General features: G+C 40.2%; 1 protein-coding gene across 12 annotated transcripts in view; it reads right to left on the reverse strand.

The window, feature by feature from the left end:
* The window catches only part of msi2b (musashi RNA-binding protein 2b), a 272,159-nt gene that overhangs the window by 24,773 nt on the left and 226,535 nt on the right, over positions 1-20,851 (reverse strand). For all 12 annotated transcript variants that reach the window (XM_005737865.1, XM_005737859.1, XM_013912045.1 and 9 more), the window contains one exon: positions 19,546-19,620. In XM_005737865.1, coding sequence (XP_005737922.1) covers positions 19,546-19,620 — 75 coding nt within the window. The remainder of the gene's footprint in view (positions 1-19,545; positions 19,621-20,851) is intronic.

Genomic DNA, 20,851 nt, shown 5'->3' on the forward strand with positions numbered 1-20,851 from the left:
CCTCCAGATTTAAGAATGAATCTCTCCTTATGGACTCAAACTTTGCTGAAAATCTGAATATGGAACAAACAACGCTTAATACTAAACAATATATATATTAGCTGTATAATACCAGTAGGCCAGCTCTAATAATAATTTGTAATTAGGCTGCGGGCCAAATTTGGCCCGCGGGCCAGAGTTTGACACCTATGTCTTAATAATAAAAAGGATGACTCATGGAAGAGATCTTAGCAAATTCATTGTAAAATAAAGAAAAGGAAATTGTAAATGACCTATAAGAAGTTTACTGTAAGAAGTACAACAGAAGTTGTAGCCGGGCCAGTGAAGCACACGGCTGCCTTGTCATGGGTTGAGGGAGGCATTCTGTCAGAAATGGAAAACTGACTCCACTACACATTTTGCTTCATCAATAACATTTGATAAGATATAGAGAAACATATAGAGACAAATAAACAAAACAAAAAGAAAGAAAATATTTATCAAAGTTACCAAAGAGACAGCCACCTAGCAAGACATCTTTTCATCTCCAGACTGACAAGTGTCCTATTGTTGTCATCCGTCAGTGTGACTTTGTTGTTGTTGAAAGCATCTCTGGGTTGTTGTTATCAAAGGCATAAATCACAGAGCTGGAGAGAGCCAGGTGGCTTTCATATGAACTGCTGCACACATGCTCACGTCTCACCTCTCCTCTGATCAGAGGAGACCTACAGTACACACAGAGAGTTCCCCTCGCTTACAATGCAGAGGCTAGGGTCTGGAAATGAGCCAGAGAGACAGAGAGAAAGAGCATTTACATGCACACAAGTAATTCAATTATAACCAGACTAATGCAATACACATATTATTGCAACTCTCATGTAAACACCTTAACCAGGTTATCTTACTCACATTAAAGTCCTAATCAGAGTAAGCATAACTTGATTAACAGAGCTGGGTTGCATGTCAGTCATTCAAATTAATCTCGCCGTGTTTATGTCTGGTGTCTTTCAATGCTTGGAATCGGTGCATGCGCCACAAAGGACAAAGGAGAACACAGAGCTCCACGACGAAGGTTTCAAACAGAATCGTTATAGGATGAAAGAATTAAACAGGTAAATAATCACTTAGATGATGCTCCATCGAACCCTAAGCCAGATAAGTGGTTAGGAAACTTGATGGGATATTGGATGGATGGAGAAATGGTTACACAGACAGTGACAGAGTTTCTTGCCTTATTGTCTTATAATGCCTTATTCCTCCCATCTGTTATTTCCCTACAGCTATTTCCCTTAGGTCTACAGGCTAGTATCTTAGTATCTAGTAACATTTTCTTGGATCAGCTGATTTGTAACAGATAGTCTAGTGTGAAAGCTTAATAAAATGACATTTTTTCAAATGGCAGTCTGCAAATATTACTGGTACTTTGTTCGCTCTGGCAGAGTACAGTCCCAGCATTTGTTGCCAATTGTTGTCTGTTTATATTTTTCTCTTGATAAGTGGTATATCATAAGTTATGTTGCCTTGGTTGGTTTCAGTCTACCCACCCAGAGTCATTTTGGAAAGTGAAACAGAACTGAGAGGTCCCAGAATAATTCACATTTGCTCATTTGCCTGGCAAAACTAGGCTATAAAAAGCCTACAGCATCAATAAAAGACATATTCTAAAAAAAACAAGTTTTCGAAATCAAATATCTCAGCTGAATTTAACGATTCAAAATTCATGTTTACAAACTAAATGCAGGGAAGCGAATCTTGCACCGGTGCCACATAGTATAGCTGCATCCAGCTTTGTTTAGTCTAAACTATTATGGAGCCAGCTCAATAAAACAATATTAAAGTAAGAGGTGACATGTTAAAAATAGCAGTGTGCATCTATAGGCTCAAATCCTTATCGTCAAAAGCAACTGGAGTTACACTCTGGCATAGGATTGACTATAAGTGGATTTTAATCGTGTGATGCATTCATGCACTGTTTAAGTGTTTCAGTCACTATACAAATGCCAGTAATGACAGATCATCAAACAGCTGATATCATAATATAATATAAGCAGTTAGACTTTACTGTGTACTTTTCCTGATGTTCACAAAATGACACATTTTCCAAAGTAGGTGCATGCATTCACAGTGTCTAAAAGATTTAAAGGTATAAAATTGGGAGAACAGTCAGTCAGTCACATAAAAAAATAAATGGTTTAAATATTTGAACACATTTTGACAATTTTGTAATTCTGCAATGTGGTGCAGAGATTAGAAATGTTGGATTTGAAGTTTCCTCAGGTCTTGGTGATTCCAAGTTGGCTGCAGATCTTAAATAGATACAGCATTGCGTGGTCAGTATGACCCAGTTTTGAACCTTTTTTTTTAAAGGTCAGATTTTGGAAACAGACTGCTCTCTGTAAAGTAAAAACCACAGGGTACAAAATAAGCACCGCCTGTCAAGTGGTACAGTGAGGTAATTTATTTTTGAGAGTGCACAGTTATGACAATAAAAGAGAGTGATGACAGGATAGTCCGGTGCCTCCTCCAAAGGGGAAAAATGAGTTGCAACACAGCACTGAATGATATGCTTTAGAGAGGATTTAAAAATGGATATACACAATACCACAGGCATTCAGCATATACATACATATAGCCTGCACTTCTTCACTGCAGACAGCAGCAATACATAGGCTCTACAACACCAAGACTGCCCACATCTCTACAGTACAAGAACAGTCAATTGCTCTGTCATATAGTCACACCTGACTTCATTTATATATCTGCGTATGTGCAGGTCAGTATATCTGCGTTTGTGTTTCCCTCTTACTTTCTTTTTTAAACCAAAGGTAATGATTTCTGTAAGTAATGAAACAATTTGGCACACTGATCCTTTGCCAATGATGGCATCTGATGGGGGAAAGAAAGAGTCAATGAGAGAAGAGGAGTGAACCCAGACCTCAGCAAAGCCTGGCTTTACGCTGGTAATTGCACACGTATCTTTTGTCTTTTGACCAAATGATGAGGCCCGAGAGGAGATGCATATGTGTTAAAATTTAATCTGGGTAATCTTTCAGAGGCAAAGCAATAAAAAACCCCAAAATAAATAAAAATCTCAGATTCTGTTAGTCATAACTAAATCACATCTTCTCTGCCACCTGAAACAAAAACAATCTAAAATAATTTAGAACCCAACATCTTTTAATTCATAACGCACTGAAAAGACAAATCTGCAATCTCAGGAGAGCAGTGGTAAACATATAATGTATCTTTCTGTTGGGAAATTACTGCTCTTCATGAGAAGGTCAGAGGTGAGGAACGGGTGTGCTACAGACTAGCCTACTTGTGCTAGCAGTGTCTAAGTGATTTGCTCAAGGACACTTCAGTAGGGTGGATTCCTGCTGCCAAGGGGGCTCAATCCGAAGCCTTCCAGCTGAAGAGGAGTGTCCGTACCCATGCAGCCGTCTGTCAAAACTGCCCACTATCCACATTGCACACCTACAGCTTTACATATTTAGAAATCATTCATAAATTAAAAGCAGAAGAAACTGATGCAGCTGTACAACGGTGTGTGAGTGATTGTGACATTGCAATGTGATGTTATGCCGTGAGCTCAGGAAGAGCTCAGAGTCTTCTACTTCTAGTCTTTTAGCTCTCAGTGACAAGAGTGCTGTTTCTTTGTAGCTGAAGTGCATGGCAGCATAGCATCAAAGAGGACAAACTAGGCTCTTTATTGAAGTGTAGCCGCACTTTCGACCTCTTCTTTGTACTACTTCCCGTGCACTTCAGCATAAAGGAAACTGCTCCTATGCTGCACAACTGATATAAACACATTGGGCTTCCACACAAGCCTCAATATAACTCCCAGTCACTCACACACCTGCAGCAGTTAAAGATGAAGCACTGGAGAATGAAACAATAAGGGACAGAAACAATGCATTTCAAAAAACAGAAGAGAAATCTGCCAGGATAGATAAGGCAGAGACATTTAAATCCATTTGGTCGAGGAAATTGTGAAACTGGTTTTCAGAATGAGACAGGGTTTTCGGTTCACAACCTTAATACCAAGGCAGTTTAGGATAGTGACTTAAATAGAGAGAGACAGACAGGGAGGACACAGATGTCTGACCTTGCAGTAGTGCTTATGTAATGGTCTGCTTCAGTGCATTTAACTGCAGTGCTCCTTTCCAACCTAGGATCAGTAAAGGCAACATGTCTCTGCAGTCCAATCTCCTCTGACATCAGTTCTGACACTTAGAGTGTATGAAAAGGTCCTGTGAGCTCCAAGTGAATCAGTTGTTATGGCCCTGCCTGTGTGGTCCCCGTGGAGCCAATCATACTAATTAAACTAGACTACTTAAGCCTCCTCTCATTAGTGTCCAAGTAAACAGCCTTAATTTTTTATGCATTTTAATGCCCATCTCCCAGTTCTGGGGGTGGTACTGAACCGGACAGATGAATGATGAAGGGGGGTAATTTCAGGTTTTCTCAAATGAAAGAGAGTGCACTGCGTGTCATTTTATCATTCAAGTTAAATATGTGTTGGTGGATTTGAACTATGCTTCACCATATCTCGTACAGTCAAACTCGCCTTCTCAGTGATAATTCATTTAAAGGATAAAAGGATAATATGTAAAATCTTCTATAATGCTTTTGAACTCAGAAGAAAGGATGAATCCACCTAAATACACCTGCCATTTTAGAAATGTGAATCAGTTTACTTATCTAGGTATTCAGATTGTCCCAAAATTGGAAGAGGTGGTGAACCATAATTATAGTCCAATTATGACTGACATATACAAATCAGTGGAGAGGTGGTCGAGTCTCCAAATTTCACTGATTGGTAGAATAAATATACTAAAGATGAACGTGCTCCCTAAGCTTCTGTATCTGTTTCAGAATATCCCCTTGCCACCCCCCTCAGACTTTTTCCTTAAAATAAGAAAACTGTTTAATCAGTTTTTATGGAATAACAAGCGTCCCAGACTTCGCTTATCACTTTTGTACTTGCCCTTTGATGCGGGAGGGCTGCAATGTCCTAACATGGTTTGGTATTACTGGGCAGCCCAGTTAAGAACTATAATGTTCTATTATGCTGCAGAAAAGCCCCCCGCGTGGAGAACTATTGAGTCTCTCTCTCTTAGGCTTCCACTTCCTACATATGTATACTCTGATAAATATAATAAACTCAAAGACATTACGCTTAATCCTATAGTTAAAAACATGATTTACATCTTACATGTCACTCAAAGATATTTAAACGTAAAATCTCCCCTCTCCGTTTTTAGCCCGATTTGGGGCAACAATTATTTTGCCCCGGGTAGGGCGGACGATGGTTTTAAAATGTGGGCAGACTCGGGGCTGGGACTGGTGAAGGATGCTTTCGGGGGTGATGGAAGACTTTTAAGTTTTGAACAACTAATCTCTAAATTTAATATTCCCCGAAAGCACTTTTTCAAATACCTACAGTTTAGGAGTTTTATCAGGTCTTATCATAATGATTTTACACATATTCCCCCGCTGTCCACATTAGAGAAAATCCTAACCAAAAACCCCACTGGTAGAGGGATGATATCTGAATTATACAACTTGATGATGACATCCTCTCCTGATTCATCTGCTACTAAGCTTGAAGCTTGGAGGTATGACTTACAAGAGGACTTGACAGTGGAACAATGGAGTAGAGCATGTAAGCTAGCCCAAACACAGACAGGGAACACACGTCTAAAATTGCTACAATTTAATTGGTTGATGAGAGTGTACATAACACCAGAAAAACGTAACAAATTTAATATGCAGATTCCTGATATCTGTAATAGATGTGAAGAAGATAAGGGCACACTGCTCCACTGTTTATGGTCATGTCCAAAAATAAAGGAGTTTTGGGAAGAGGTTGGAGCAATGATAAAGGAGATTTTGTCAATTAAACTTGTGATGGATCCCAAACTTTTCCTACTGGGATTATATCCTGTAGGGTGTAACATAGATCATTTTGAAAAAATCTTCATAAACATGGGAATACTACAAGCAAAGAGAATGATAGCTCTAACGTGGAGGAGTCTTGGCAAACCAAGTATTTCACATTGGTTCAAAGAATTGTCTTTATGTTTACCATTAGAGAAAATTACATATACTCTAAAAGACAAACAAGAAATTTTCCAGAAAATTTGGGGGCGCTACATCCAGTATATTGGGAATAAAGATCTATCTGGTTTACTGTGTGAGACAGGGACAGCCTAGCTATTCCCTGTACAGGACCACAACCATATGCTGCAATCTGAAAATTATTCTTTAAAATCTGTCAGAGGTCTCATGGACTCAAGTGCTTTCATTGAATGTACCTTGTGTTTCGTTTATTGTGTAAATTTGTTTGTGTATGTACTTTATATATGTATATATGTAAAACTTTAATAAATGCCATGAACCTAAAAGGATAATATGTGATATAATATGTAAACATGATTTTAAAAACCGAGCTTTTGCAGACTTATTATATTTTTGGCCAGCTCCATGCACTGTGGTTACACAATCTAGCACTGCTCCAGATACCAGGGGCAAGTAGGGTAAAATGTGGCATGACCGAAAAATAGGGCTGCAACACTTGACTTCACTTGATCACTGCAGAAGCAAACAATGTTTGCAGGGCTGTATGCACTGTTATAAGCATATTATACTTCATGTATACTGCATAAAGTATAGCCATCCATTAGGAAACGAGCAGTACTGAGCCACTGGAGAGCTATTAGCCCAGTCAGCAAGAGGGAACGATGGAAAGATGGAGGAAAAGGTGGAGACAGCTGGGTAGAGTCCTAGCAAGTACCAATGCGCTGGAGCTCTCAAACAGTGGGTGGCATCAAAACAACAGGAAGTAGAAAGAGAGCATGGTCTCAGACACACACATATTGTACTCCTCAGTTTGCATCCAGGTCTGTGGTCTTTTTCTGTTCTGTTGCTGGTCTCCAGCAGCGTCCGAAGGTGGCATCCATGTACGAGGCAGGACAGCTCGAGTTTCATTTCAAGACCAGCAGCATAACAGCCGAGACATAATGAGCTTTAGAGTTGCCACTCTGCCTGTTACAGCACCTCATCTTCCCCACCGCAGGAACCTAGTCTATGGGTCTCTGTGGCAGACTGTTTGCCTGCTTCAGTGTGTGAGGATGCGTCTGCTATCCTAGGGTGAGTTAAGGCCTGGGCAAATGAGGTGAGGCTTCTTTTCCACTTTCAGGAAATAGCTAGCCTTTCAGCTTTGCCTCTGTGAGAGTGCGGTTGCTGGTTCCGCAGAGACAGATGCCCACATACTCATGGAAACACGTGTGTGTGCATGTGACCTATGATCTGTCTGCATGTGAGCATCTGATGTAATCTGTCAGCATCCCTTTATCTACACAGGAAAGTAAAACCACACTGCAAAACAACAATAAACCAAAAAAACAAACCAAAAAACCCCACTGGTCCTCCTCTGTGCTCAGGGCATGCAGGAGGACCACTTGGTAATGTGCTGCTACACCTGATGGATGCATTCGATGGTGTCTACCTCTGACAGCAAAGCACATGTACATGAAACAGAAAGTGGGTAATGGAAAACAAAGCTGATGTGGGAGCAGTCCGGCTTTATGACTCCACACATAGAAGTAGGCAGGGCGTGACATACAGTGCTGTTCACTGACGTCACAGCAGCGCACTAACTGCTGTCATTGGGTATGGAGTCGTGGCCTGTGGAGCTCAGAGAGTCTGTATGTGTGATGGTGTGTGTATGTGTGTGTGAATGTGCAGTCAGCACTGTTGTGGAGACAGTGAGTCAGAGAAGCAGACAGAGAGAGAAAACCAGAGAGAGGCCCCTGGTTGTCCCTCCACCTCCCTTGCCCCGATATGCAGCCTCGAAGAGCTTTCAATTGTGTCTGTTGTATGCTTCTGTGTGTGCGTCTGAGAGTTTGAGTGCACAGGAGCAGAATATGTCGTGCATGATCGTTCAAGTGTATGAGATCACAACACTCGTCGCCGGGCCCTATTTTAAGTCCTGCGACTCATGGAGTGCCCCGGCTTACGCAGACCTATTGGGCTAATGATCAGCCTTGGCAATTAAAGCCAATCTGTGAGTCAGTGTGGCATCAGGAGGGCCATCTGCTTCCAGCCCTGTAGCACTCACTCTGGCCTGTGGGACCACTTGCTGGGGTCACAGCTCACCCGGCTTGTAGAGAAATGGTCACAAGATCTGAGGAGCAATCTGCTGTGCAATTCTAGTTCAATAGAATCCTGGTCTACTGATACACTGCTGTGTGTACCGCTGTCTCACGAGTGCAGTAAAAACACAAGCAGTGGGGATCGATCTTGTGGAGGACAATGTTGCATGTACCCATGACACATGTAAGCTCCACATCAGCCTCAGGCTAGTGATTCCTCCCACCTGCTTCAGTATCGTAGCCAAGATGTGTGCAAAAATGGGAATTTAAGATGTATGACAACTTAAGAGGGCTTTCTGTTCATAATGAGTCTGCAATGTATCCAAATCTTTATTAGCATTCACACACATACGCAAACATTAGCTGCAGCCAGAAAAACAAGAGTTTAACGGCAAAGAAAGTTTGAAAGAAAAAAGTTGTCAATATTGTAAATGGTTGGGATACAAGACACAAGGCAATGGTGTCCTCGCTTTACCCACATTGGGCTATTAAACCTTTTGTGTGTTTAGTCTTGGGTGCATTAGTCTGAGATTGTCGTATTCTTTACATTAACAGCTTGTCATTCACATATAATACACTCTGAATATCACTTACCTGCATGAAAAACGCTGCAGGAAAAAAAAAGGTTTGACTGATCAATCACACCACAGACCTGACCTTCTCTTATCAGACATCGCCTTGCGTAGCATTTCAAAATATATTCTATATTACTTAAAATTTAGATTTAGAGATGAAACCACAGATACAAGGGGCAAACACATCTTCCCATTTCTCTCTAAGACCTCATTGATCTGAAGTATACAAAGGATGCAACTACATCACCAAATAGCCCCTTACCTCTTCTGTGCCAGCATATCAGGTGTGCTTCAAAGGTTCACAGCTCTATATATCTTTTCTATCACCCTGCAGCAGACAGTTGCTAAACCCGGGGAAGCTAGCTGGTGATGGTGTGCATTTTTTTTCATAAGCTTGCTTGGCCCTGCTCTAGATTATGGGAGCATTCATCCTTCAGAAGCACCCTCTATCATACCAGTTGCACAGGTCAGCAGTTCTCTTTCCCTATGTGCCACCTGCTGCAGCTGCTGTACCTTTGTATTGTTTTCCTACAGGAAAAGGAAGGTCATAAGTGCAGCCCCCCCGTTTACGGTTGTATAGAAACACACTAATGTCTCTTTGGGTCCATGAGTTCCTAAAAAATCCGTATCCGATTAAATTGGTTTTGTTTGTCCAATCTATTTCACTACATATGTAGTACAATCCAAGATGAATATATATCTATATATTATATATATATATGAGGCCATCTTGAAAGATTTACATATTCAACGTAACAAGAGAAGCTATGGAACCCAGAAGCACCTGCTGGGCCAAGTACTGTTTCCTTCCGCACAGAAAGAGAAATTTGCTCCATGCTGTTCTACGGCGTTTGAAATGACATTTTCTGTCAGGTATACGATGAAGTTTGCTGTTCTGTCTCAGGCATGGCTGGTTGGTGGAGATGGAGAGGGATGGAGGCTACCGCAGTGCTATCACACATCAGGGATGAGGTCTGACAAAGATGAAGCGTGTGACAATGAAGGGATATGGAAACAAGACATTGTGAAACAGATGGAAAACCGATCCACCAACTGCAGCAAACCAATACCAAAAGCCCACGCAAACCCCAGAGTTGTGAAAAATAGACACAAAATGCAGTACCTTCATAGAAACAGCCTTTTACATGTATGAAATACAAACACATGGCCCTTTAATAGGCTGATTAAAACCACAGTCCCAGACAACTATTGACAATGACTGATATCCCAGAGCTAAAGACAATAACCACTGTAGCAATGAAGTGAAGTGGGCAACAGTGATTAGGAGTATGGTGGAGCTTGGGGTTGAAAAGAGCTCAAGATATGTTTCTGATGTTCCTGACAAAAAGAAAAGGCTTGTTAAAAATACATAAATAAACAAATCGATAGCAAGGCCAAACACAGATTCCCACTGGTGTGGCTTCTCATTGCTTCAATCCTATGCCATAAGTATACGGCAATAAAGTTTGCATAATCACTCTCACTGCCAGAAGGGGGAGACAAAAGTTCACTACAGTAGGTTTAAGGTAACTGGTAAATAACCCCAAATTACCCACCCCTCTGTCCTCAGTGTACCCTTGCCGCACTTACCCCTGCCCTCTCCCCTCCTTAATTATCCCTTTCCTCTGTTCTTTTAGTACTTAAGAGGCTGACTCACTGGACCTGAATTGCTGTTTGTCTGTCATGACATCTGAAATAGTTGGATGACTGAGTGTTATGCCTTTCACTCACTCAGTCTGATGGGACCCCACTAACATCTTCATCCCTGGTTTTTCGGTGTAGCATAATGACCTCCTAGTAGCGGCCCTAATGGAGCCATAATGGTCATTTATGCCATGGGAGGCTCTGAGGGCACGGCTGTGGAGGCAGCGAGTCGCACAGGAAGATGGTAGAGTGAAGAGAAGCTCCGGGTTAAGTCTCTCCACCTCCGCCTTTTCCCTTCATACACAGCTCCCAAATCTCCGTCTTTGTATGAATACCACATATCTGTGTGTCGGTGTGTGCGTTCAACTCCGCATTCACGTCCATGTAATAAAAGGAACCGATACAAGACTGGTTAACAATAGAAAGTACAATATGAATGTATGAGGGGTGTATCCCTGCTTTTGATGCTCGCTTCTACGGCTTATTCACACGCATAATACACACACACACAATACATTCTCCTTTTTAATTACATTTTTCCTCATGAATGCAGTGTACTACATTCTTAAAACTCTTTATAATTTCTTTTCTATATATGCTTGCACTGCTGGCAGAAACTGTCCTGTACATAAATTACAGAGCATAAGCTTGTGCTTATTGCTAAAAAACATTCTCTTTCTGGCATTTGCATTTTTATTATCCACAGTAAACACAAGGATCTTTCATCGTTACATCCCGTGTTAGTCTAGAACAATCGACAAGTAAAGAACAGTTCGATGTACTGTAAGGCTGTGATCAAACTGGATAGTCCTTTCAAATTTCTCAATCACGTGAGCTCATCCGAACTAGACACCTGGTTAAAATGCGGCACATCTTGGGATCGTTCCCCAGGGCGCTGCAAGCTGAATAATACAATAGCACATTTATCAGCAAGCTAATGCTAATTAGACTGTTGCATAAAAAGGAGAATAATGTACAGTAGCGTCCCTCATGCCTTGTCAGCTCCCGCTTTGTCTGTTTAGCCATACGGCTGCATTTTGGCTGTTAAATGAGAGAAAATGGCAGTCTATTTTAGAAAACATGAAATATAAACTATCCTACTGCAGGGCCGATTTCCCCAAGTAATCACAATGTGCTTTGTATCATCTAATCAGATGAATAAAAAAAAAAAACAACCAAAAAAAACCAATGACACAGACACTTGGAGATATCTGAAGAGAAAGACAAAAACAGCTTCTTTATTTCTCTCCTCGCTCTCAAAACAAGACATACACATTACTTATTTCTATCACAAAACATGATCTCAAAATCAACCAAAGCTTAGTTTGTTTAATCTTTTAAAGCTTTCTGGAAAAAAAATCAGTGCTGTCCAATTGCACAATCAAGGGAACTGTGCACTCTTTAATATCTTTTGTAGCCCATTTTAAACTCAAAGATCCTTTCCATTTGAGTTTTTTTTGCAGTCTGATGAATGTTAGGTCTGAAGTCTGAACATTTCTGTCCAGCTCAGTGTTTGATTTTCTTCTGCTTTGATTCCTACCCCGGCTGCAGTCCAGGGCGAGCAGAGCAACACTGTACAAGAGTGTTTACAGTGAATGTCACTTTCAAGTTTTCTGTGGTAATGAAAACAGCTGGACTTCTGAGTAATTCACTCACAGTGCAGAGTGAATTACCTTTAAAAGGAATATAACATATAAAGAAAAACATGACATTGAGGCGGTGTGTGGTGAGACTGAATAATACTATTCCGCTGTTCAAACTGGTTTAATGTCAAATTGTAGTAACAATCAGGCATATGCACAATACTCCTACAGCTGCGGCTTCATATGATGCTATGTGTGGGTTCTAAAGCTGAAAATGAACTGAAGCTGCATGACTGACATGTTGACTACCTTGACTCATGCTCATATTGATACCTGCATTCATAGATGCTTACCACCCTGACAGTGAGCTAAAGCTTTCTGAAAGTGTTACCGAAAAACCTGCCAATGCTGTAACATCCGTATAACAGTGTATTTATTATAGAGTCCATATGATTAGTAACAGTGCAGCAGCTGCTAAAGAGACGGTTCATCTAAAATGCAAATAAACACACTGGTTGTATCTAGTTTCTGAGATCCAGTAAGCTGGAGGGGGATGAGACCAAGTATAATTTCCTAATTACAGCACACACAGTGGATGTGAGGGTAATCCAGTGATTTTGTGTTTATTTACTAGTGGAGTTTAGTATGCTATTAATTTTTTTCCTTAGGAAGTTACCTTTAGTTCTGCAAATATTAGAACAGGATTGATTAAAGCTTCAGCTAGAAGTAGGGGTGCAATTTTCCATTTCTGGTGACATGTCCTGAGTATTTGTGGAGGATTCAAAGCAAAGCGAAAAATAAATCAAAGATGGCACTCATTGTTTGATATTTGTCGGGCATATATGATGTGATGCAACCACCGGTTGCAAGGGAAAAATGTGTGCTCCTCGACTAGTTGGCAGTGGTACTTGGAGGTTGCTGGGTCTCCCTGGGTAAACTCAGTAGCAAAGAAGATGCTTAACAAAAACCTCCTAGTGCAGAGGTGGCCAACCCGCGGCTCTCGAGCCGCATGCGGCTCTTTGCCTGGTTTCATGCGGCTCTTACGTTCATATCAAAGTTTATGTTTGTGTTTTTTTTTTTTGTGTTGTTGTTTTAAAATGTACGCGTTCGCTTCGCTTGAGTTCAATATGGTATTTTCATCAAATGGCCATGTGTGTGAGATGAAAATACCGCAAAGTTTCCCAGTAGGAGCAAGTTGGCCTTTAAAATGGCAGGGAAAAAATGCACAGCAAAAAGAAAATATGAAGATGAACACAGGACGTTTTTAACAGAGTGGGATAGTTTATATTTTTTTGTTGAACGCAATGGCAAGCCATTCTGCCTTATATGTCAGATGTCATTAGCGCATTTCAAAGCTTCAAATCTTCAGGGCCACTTCAGCTCACTCCATGCTAACATCGACCAGGAATAAAAGCAGATACAGTTTTTCCAAAAATTTACGAAGCGGTCAGAGACCATAACGCTCGCATCCTATCAGCTGGCTTGGAACATTACACGGGCTAAAAAGCCATACAATGAAGGGGAGTTCGTTAAAAAATGCCTCAGTGACATTGTTGAAATTTTGTCTCCTGAAAACGACAAATTAAAACACATGGTATCAGACGTCCAACTGTCCCGCCACACTGTTGAACACAGAATATCGGACATTAACACAGTTATTGAATCACAGTTGCACTCTGACCTTCAAGCATGTGAGTATTTTAGTGTCGCATTGGATGGATGAGAGTTGTGATATACAAGACAAGCCTCAGTTGGCAATATTTGTACAGTCTCTGTCAAACGATTGTGTGATCAAAGAACTCCTGGATATTGTGCCATTAAAAGACAGAACCCGTGGCATAGATGTGAAAGAAACCATGATGGCTGTATTAGAAAAAGCAAATCTGCCCATAACGAAGTTAACTGCAATAGCCATGGATGGAGCACCAGCCATGATGGGATCTGTGAACGGGCTTGTGGGGTTGTGCAAAGCTGACGAACTATTCCTGACTTTTGGAATTTCCACTGCATCATCCACATGGAGCAACTCGTGTCTAAATCATTGAATTTAGATAACGTCATGAAGCCTGTGATGGAAATCGTCAACTATATCCGCACACATGCGCTTAACCACAGGCAATTCAAGAATCTAATCACTGAGCTGGACCAAGGGCTTCCAGGTGACCTGCCGCTGCACTGCACTGGGAGGTGGCTGTCAAAAGGCCAGGTACTCTCTCGCTTCTTTGAGCTTTTGGATGCCGTGAAACTGTTTATGGAAGAGAAGGACAAGGACTAGCCCGAGCTCTCGGACCTCAAGTGGATTATGGATCTGGCCTTTTTGGTCGACATGCTGTGTCACTTGGACAGACTGAACCTGATCCTGCAGGGTAAGTTAAAAATGCTGCCTGACCTGGTGGAAAGTGTGTTTGCGTTTGTCAACAAATTGAAGCTGTTCAAGACACATATTCAAAAGGGAGATTTAATGCATTTTCCCACTCTGCTAAACGCCAAGCGGGCAAGTCACCAGCGCTGCCCTGAGTAAGCAAAGAGCCAGATATGCAACGCTGATTGAAAACTTGCACGAAAGCTTTGTGACCCGGTTCCATGATCTACAATTGAAAAGGCCACAGATTACGTTCCTCGTCGACCCATTTAATGCAGAGACCGGCTGTTTGAAAGTCCCGCTAGTCACAGATGAAGCTGCGGCTGAGTTGGAGATGATCGATCTTTGTGAGGAGGACCAATAGAAACCTGCTTTAAGGGAAAGGACCATTGAGTTCTGGAAAAGTGTGCCAATGGAAAAATACCCCAATGTCAAACGGGCTGTGCTTAAGATACTGCCAATGTTTGGGTCAACATACGTCTGCGAGTCTGTGTTTTCTACCCTAAAACATGTGAAATCAAAGCATCGATCTGTTCTGACTGACACTCATGTGAAAGAATTGCTTCGAGTGGCAACAACGGAATACAAGCCAGATTTGAAGAGGATTGTTCAAGGCAAGGAATGCCAGAAGTCCCACTAAACAACATGCATTGTAAAAGTAAATGCTATTGTAGATTATTATATTTTTGTTTGTGGACTTGGTTGAACTGAGAGTTTGTGTGTGCGAAACAGTGCACACAATTGTTGAAAATAACTGGCCTGTGGTTTTAGTACTGTAGGACATCTGGTAGTAACCTAGTGCTGGTTACTACCAGATGTCCATGACAATCTGTAATTTTTCATGTTTGCCTGCAAACATTCACTAACCACTAGCCGAGGTGTAGCAAAACTAGAGAAAATGCAATACAAACTGAAATGTATTAAGCCTGCTTTAATACACTTAAAGCAGGCTTAATACAAGTTGTGTCTCAAAGTTGCAGCCAACATGTTTTAAGAGGTTCAAGTTTTACTGTGAAAGCAAACAGTCTGCATTTCTGATATCTGTCGCACTTTCTGCAGTTTCACTACAGCTCAACAGTGGTTCATTTAAATCTACGACCGTTTTCTCTGGTTGAAGGATAGACAGAAGAATGGGAGTAATCTAGGACTCCTGTGGCTTTAGCCATTACTTTCCCAGTGAGCTCCAGTAACCACTTGTAACCAGTCATTTTTTCCCATTGACCGGAGCTTGACAGGTGGTCACACGTCTGCTAATTGTGATGTAGTTATCAGCTTTTTTCAGTAACCCTTGTTTTCTGCTTTAATTTCTTAGTTTCTGTGTGTAGTCACCTACAACTGCACAAAATTGTGGCGCCTTTGCCTTACAATATAGAGTGCCTTGAGGCGACTGTTGTTGTGATCTGGCGCTATATAAATAAAACTGAATTGAACTGAAAATAGCTCAGCTGACCATTGCCTACCATAATCAGAGATATTATCAGAGATTGCAAAATTCCACACTACACTACAAGAGAGTAATACTGCAGAAAATTGTTAATGTTATTATCTGATCCTTTATTAACTTGAGTCAATATATTACTACTATAATTCCAGCAATGTAAAAAATGGATTGGCAGAAAAATTAATAACATTTATGAATTTTTTAAAATCAAACTGCAAGCGTGTAAATTCGAGAGAAAATTCAATGCACACTTTGCACTGCTGTAACTTGCACAGCGTGGACCCAGTCAGGTAAAAAGGCAGCCACCTCTGTGAAGCTGAAAACAGACCTTAAGCTCAGGATAAATATCTAACACAGCCATCTCACTCAGACTCGTCATCTTAAAATAGGCAAGTTTACATCCAAACAGGAAGTGGTAACATCATATTCTTATGCTGATATGACAGCCTGACATCAATTTGACATCATAAAAGCCCACAATATGAAAGTTAAATTTTTTTTTCACAGTGGAATCAGACAATGATCAATATCCCAAGTCTTCATTGTCATCATCAGACTGACCCATCCAACAGACAAGCTGGAGAATATAATGCTTCAACATAATAAGCAATTGAGTAGTTGCATTCACTACCATACAGAAATTCTTTTATAAACTGAAAAACCACAACACAGTTTTTTTTTTAGTTGGAATGCGGCCACTTTGTTGCTCCTTACCCTTTTTAATTCTGAGGCAAACATCGCTATCTTCTTGATTGTCACTATTCTCCCCGTATACAGCATTGTCTCCGAAATTAAGTTCATTGTGAAGTTCAATCATAATGTTGAAATTATGCTGCCGCAAGGTAAACAGTGTGTGATTACAGGATTGCAGGAAAAAAATGGTTATAGTTGTAAAACCAACAAAAAAACATCAGAGAAAGCATATTTACCAAGCGCTGCTCACTTTTTTTTATTGGTATAAATGTTTTTGTAAAAGCTAAAAAAAAAAGGGGACAAACATGCTTAGAACAAAGATTTATTTTTGGGGGACTTCCACAGAGCTGAATGTGTATCTGACACGTGTGACAGAATTTGTGATTTCACACTATAAAAGGAATGTAAATCAGTTTAACAGCATTATGACACTTGGAGCTAATTTTTTTAACCCTCAGATGTTTGATGAACCATAGGTACCCTTTAGCTCTTTTTTATAACCGAAAAATTTTCTGTTTCCATTTGATGTTTCTCATCAAGCTGAATTGTTTGCAGGCTAAATGTATTTTATGCCTCATAAAACATTTGCAAATGCCTTTTTGCATTTTTGATGCTGCAAGATCTGCAATTTTTTCCCTTTTTGCCCTTTTTACAGTCACATTAGTCTGTCAGGAACTCTATTAATCCATCTTGTAGTCTGCAGATGTGCCATGAATTTATCACGCCACTCTCTGTAGTTGTGGCATACATGAGAGCTTTCCTGGGATATCCCCAAAGTGACACATTCATTATCATATTAAATATAACATTCCAAAAAGTTGATTCTGTTCATCTGGACGTAGCATTTTGAGTTTTGTCACTCATCGAAGGGACTTCTTCAGTCAATTGTCCAACCTTTGGAGTTGAAAACACTACGTCCAGACGAACAGAATCAACTTTTTGGGATTTCCCTACCTGGATGGTTGACATTAAATATAACAATTTATCTCAACTAGACATCATTACTTTTTTCTGTGCCAGAGAAGCATCTGTAGCTCAGGAACTTAATGGGACTTAGAAACAATAAATACCACAGTTTGAGGTTGGAATTTGCCCTTTTGGGGCCGTGCTCTGATACATGCTCATGTTTGACATATACAGTACAATTTGATTTATATCAGCAATCTGTAACAGTAATATGCATATCCTTGTAAGTGCATTAAAGAGTAATGATGCCCATGCTATGATGGAACTATTCTGTAAGCACGTCACGGCTGACAAATATAGACACAGGCATAGTGCATGTGATCAATATCGAATGCACTTTGTGATCAATGTTGGAATTAATTGGGAGTGTCAGTTACTGTTTAACAGTAAGCAGGTGTCTGCTTTGAGTTGAACAGACTGCACTGAGTGTTGTCTGTTCCCCATCTCAGGCTGTGTATATTTCAGCTCTATTTTAGGTTATGTTTTGTACACTTGAACCTTGTTTCAGCTGCAGACTTGTCAGCTTTGATTTGTCTTTTTTTCCGTTTCTGTCTTATTGAGTTGTTGTACTTAATTCAGTGCTTCTTCACTAATCAATGTTTCATCACTGTTTTTTCTTGACAATTGAACAATTTCCTTACTGCTTCTCTTAACTCTTAACAGTGGACCCCTGAGGTTTACTGAGGGTAAAAAAAAGAAAAAAAGCCTTGAAATGCTGCTCACAATTTATGCCTCTTGGATCTAGACTGCGAGGCCCCAGCACCATTTATTTATAGGAGTGTTTCAGCAAGGCAGTGTACAGTGAGAAAAAAAGCCTTTGATCTTAAATTGAGGATGCTTTCCACATCTTAGTAAGGAAGGACACTAGTCAATATTTGGCCTGAGGTTATTTAATTTGGATAAGACGCTTGATTCATACATTAAAATTTCCAATTACCTGTCAAGAGTTGAACGAGCCCAGAGGAGGTTGTTTTAATCATACAGCTTTATCAAACTCTTTAAATTGAGTTTAACATGGACAGGATCTTACATTCTGCCTCGGGGAAGGTGATATTCCCTAATTTGTTGTAAATAGTAAACATTTTAAAAATCTATGTTTAACTAGAGTTATTTACAAGGAAAAAATAGTCATCATTCCTTTACCGTTCAGTCCCATTTCTCTCATTTTGTTGACCTAGCACACACACGCTAGGATGGTTTTAAGGGTAGTATTTAAGATTCATGTAAGATACACAAAAGCAATTGTTTTAAATGTTGGAGTCATTCAGTTATATGAATTAAATAATATTTTTTGTCTAATCAGTCACTCTTAACGAAGACCTCATTTGTATACTTTTTATATTCACTCACACTAATAAGTAGGTGCTATTCCTTTTTCTTCTGTGGAACAGTGTTGTGGTCAAGTATAAAACTAGCATATATCTGATCTGCAGGTGGTCACAGCTGGACCTCCTGTCTAACCATTTCTGAATCTATTTCACAAAGATATTACAGAGATCTGAGCCGCTGTCAGATATTTCTCATTCCGTCTTATCAGTGGAAGGAATGATGTCTGGCATGGCAAACAAAGTATGTGTAAAGTCCCTAAATAAAGCATGAAATTGACAGGATGCCTGTCTAAGTGAAGCACCACAGAGCCACTGGCCCTTCTTGCAGCAGTCAGGTACAGCTGCTCACCTCCAAACTGCACGCCTGCCATTTGGAGTCCCATTAAAGTGCCCGGCACTCTGAGTCAACACTTTTAATGCAGAAAATGACTTCATTCATTTTCCATTATAAGGACCACATTTTAAAAATCTGCCAACAAAAAGAGATGCTTATTTTTCCGCTTCTCCACAGACGAATTTGCATACATTGGGCCACTGAAGACGAAGAACTTCTCCCATTTTAGACATTTGGTCATGGTGGTGTTCAAGTATGGGATAAAAAGGAGTAAGCAATTTACTTCACTATATGTCAGCTTTCAAAACTTCGTTGAGGAATCCAGACACGAAGCACACTTATAACCCTGGAGATTATTTGGTGACTGACGTGTACACTGACCATCTTTTGTGTATGCGTGTGCAAGTGTGTCTGATTGTGCTGCTTGAGAGAGCAAAACAGAAATCGGCTGCAACGCCAATATTTTACGAAAGCATTGACTTACCAGGGAACTGGTAGCTGTAGCTGGGCGCGAATCCAGTGTATCCGCGACCATACGTTGCCACAATATTAGGGTAACCTTTGAGAGACAGAAAACAGATTAACAAGGGATGATAAATATAAATATTGTATCAATTACATACCATGTGACACCAATAGAGGTTAAAAACAGCACAGACAGTGACATAATTTTGACAGTGACTCAACTTTGCCATTGTACATGAACACAATGAATTGGAAATTAAGAAATCAGGAAATAAAGCAGAGGTTTAACAAAATGAATTACTCATTAAGGATTTTTTAAGCAATTTCTTAATTTATAATACTTTTATTCAACCCCTATTTAAATCTACCAAAAACACAGAGTATCATCATTTCAAAGGATCTTGAAAGTATAATTAAAATATAATAAAAATGTCTGAAGACTTAAGGCACTTGAAGGGCTCAACTAATGATTGCAGGATCAATTAAATAAGGGCGTGATATATGAGACAAGTTGCCATTAAGGGATTTATAAACAAAACTAATGCTTCTAAGATTTTAGTGTTAGCAATGCCCACCCAACCTTTTTCATACAATATGCATATATGATGAATATAGTAACTGTCACTGGTGATGTCTTAGGCTGGAGTGATAAAGTGAATCTATGAAGGCGTGTCGATGGAAAACATAACAATAAGCAAAGATGGACAAGAACACAGCAGCAGTTATCTATTTCAAACTGGGCATAGGAATAGTAACTGTTTTTTGATACAAAGACATTTGCCAAAGCTTGCTAAATGTGCGAATGTGGAGTATCTGGATCTGAAACCCAACAGACCTCACCAAATTTGAAATGCTTTGCTAGGCCTCTACTGCAACTGAGTTAGATTGCTTCCTTTTCTTAAAAGTTTCTGCTAGAGTTTTTTCTTTCTCAAAGAGAAATGTATGCTTAATTTTGGGTTGAAGTCAGGTGACTGACTCAGTCAATAATAACTAATGATTAAATGCAGTGGTGTATAAACACAGAATGAAAAGAGGTGATTGAAGAAGCATCATGGGAAGCCCCCAGCAGTAGTGTGTGATCTGGATTAATGGATACCTGGGTATCATCTGCATAGCAATGAAAAATGCATGCTATGCCTTCTAATCATACTGGCTAAGGGAAGCATGCATAATGTAAACAGAAGTGGTTTCAGCACGAAACCTTGTGGAACTCCATAATAGGGCTACCACAGTTAGTCGACTAGTCACGATTACGTCAACTATGAAAATCGTCGGCGACTAATTTAATAGTCGACGCATCGTTTGAAGCTTTGTAAGATCCCAAA

Source organism: Pundamilia nyererei, unplaced genomic scaffold (genome assembly GCF_000239375.1).
Source record: "Pundamilia nyererei isolate P.nyererei 1_Seehausen unplaced genomic scaffold, PunNye1.0 scaffold00080, whole genome shotgun sequence".
Lineage (NCBI taxonomy): Eukaryota > Metazoa > Chordata > Actinopteri > Cichliformes > Cichlidae > Pundamilia > Pundamilia nyererei.